Source organism: Pinus tabuliformis, chromosome 9 (genome assembly GCF_031772625.1).
Source record: "Pinus tabuliformis cultivar Carrire ecotype Pingquan chromosome 9, CPIR1, whole genome shotgun sequence".
Taxonomy (NCBI): domain Eukaryota; kingdom Viridiplantae; phylum Streptophyta; class Pinopsida; order Pinales; family Pinaceae; genus Pinus; species Pinus tabuliformis.
The window spans coordinates 1,264,765,401-1,264,766,834 of record NC_142307.1 but is presented as its reverse complement, the minus strand read 5'-3'; the positions used below and the strand labels follow the sequence as shown (position 1 = coordinate 1,264,766,834).

The window sequence follows — 1,434 nt, the reverse complement described above, 5'->3', positions numbered from 1 at the left end:
TGAGTTGGGGATTGGGTTATTACCTGGTTCTGTGGATTCAATATTCTCCTGCTGTGGAGGTTCTTCTTCCCCTGCTTCCGGTGGATCTGAAGGAGGCGCGAGGATTTCAAAGGGGTTTTTGTCCCCCTCATTGCCTTTTTTTTCACTGCTACCAACGTTTTGGTTACTCGTGCTTCCGTTATCTGTTTTGTTCTCTGTCCCTTTAGCCTTGTTTTTGTTATTCTGCCTGCTGAATGTTGTCTTCTTTGCCTGTTTCCATTGTGCTTCTTTTTCCTTCTATGTTGTCTCCTCATTTCTTTTTTTGCAGTATCTTGCAAAGTGCCCGTACTCATGACAGAATCGACACTTGAATGGCAGCTGTTCATAATTAAGCTCTTGTATGTGTGTACAGTTTGCCACCGATAGCTGAATCGCTTCAGGTAATCCTGTTTCCAAATCGACCTCCATGCAGATCCGTGCACAAGAGTACTGATCCTTCCGTGGGGCCTGGTCTATGTATTTTCCAAGTGCATTTCCAATGGATTGGAGGGAGCTTTGATTCCAGCAATGCAGAGGAAGATGCGGGAGGCGCACCCAAACAGGAACCGCCTTGGGCACGTCTTGCGCTGGATCAAAATCAGTAGACCATTTGTTCAAGTAGAGACCTTGAGGCCCCATGAAATATGGCCCGTTTCTGAAAATCAGGCCTCTGTCCTCTGTACTGTCAAACAAGAAGACAAAAAACCCTTTGCCTACAAAATAGATCTTGATTCCTTCGTTTACCAAGGGTAGCCAATTCCTTTTGACCCATTCTTCGACTGCTCTCGGGGATGGCCACAAACCGGTGAACTGACCGATCAGACCTTTTTCTGCAAGGTTTAGCGCGGATCTGCAGATTTCCTCCTCAGGTAAGGCTACCTTGGGTATGCTGTCCAGTTTTTTGACGAATTTTTGCTGTTGGCCAGAGGCCTGACGTTTTCCTGTTGCTGAAACGAGAGCCTTGAAGGCTTCGATCTCCGGAGGGAAGGGAGGAGGGGCCGCAGGGCCGCCTCCATGCTCCATGAGGGAGGGCGCAAGCGGGATCTCTCAGAAGACGCGCTAGGGTTGCAGACGCGTCCTGAACATCAAGGACTGATAAATTTCCCAAAACACTTACATTTTAAAAACACAATATATTGGAAAATAAATGATAGTTAACCTTATTATTCATAGTATTAATATTATTAAATTTTATTATTATTTATTAAACATGTGTATTAATATTAACCTTAATATTAATGAAATTATTAATATTAACTTATTAAAATTAAAATTACTAAACTTATTACCCCCCATCAAGGTGAGAGGTGGATGGCAGACCCATTAAGGGGGTCATTATGACAAGTACGTACAAAGGCAATGCCACTGCCTCCCACACGCTCGAAGCGTAGGGCACAGTGGCGGTCTGCATGATTA

At 44.5% G+C, this 1,434-nt stretch overlaps 1 protein-coding gene across 1 annotated transcript; it reads right to left on the bottom strand.

The window, feature by feature from the left end:
- Positions 1-276: 276 nt before the first annotated feature.
- On the bottom strand, positions 277-1,041 carry LOC149153138 (uncharacterized). The gene has a single exon (XM_089443713.1). It carries the CDS (start codon positions 1,039-1,041, stop codon positions 277-279), a length of 765 nt encoding a protein of 254 aa, XP_089299839.1.
- Positions 1,042-1,434: the final 393 nt, after the last annotated feature.

Coding starts and splice junctions, on each gene's coding strand:
- LOC149153138 (XM_089443713.1), bottom strand. CDS start 1,041: ATGGAGCATGGAGGCGGCCCTGCGGCCCCTCCTCCCTTCCCTCCGGAG.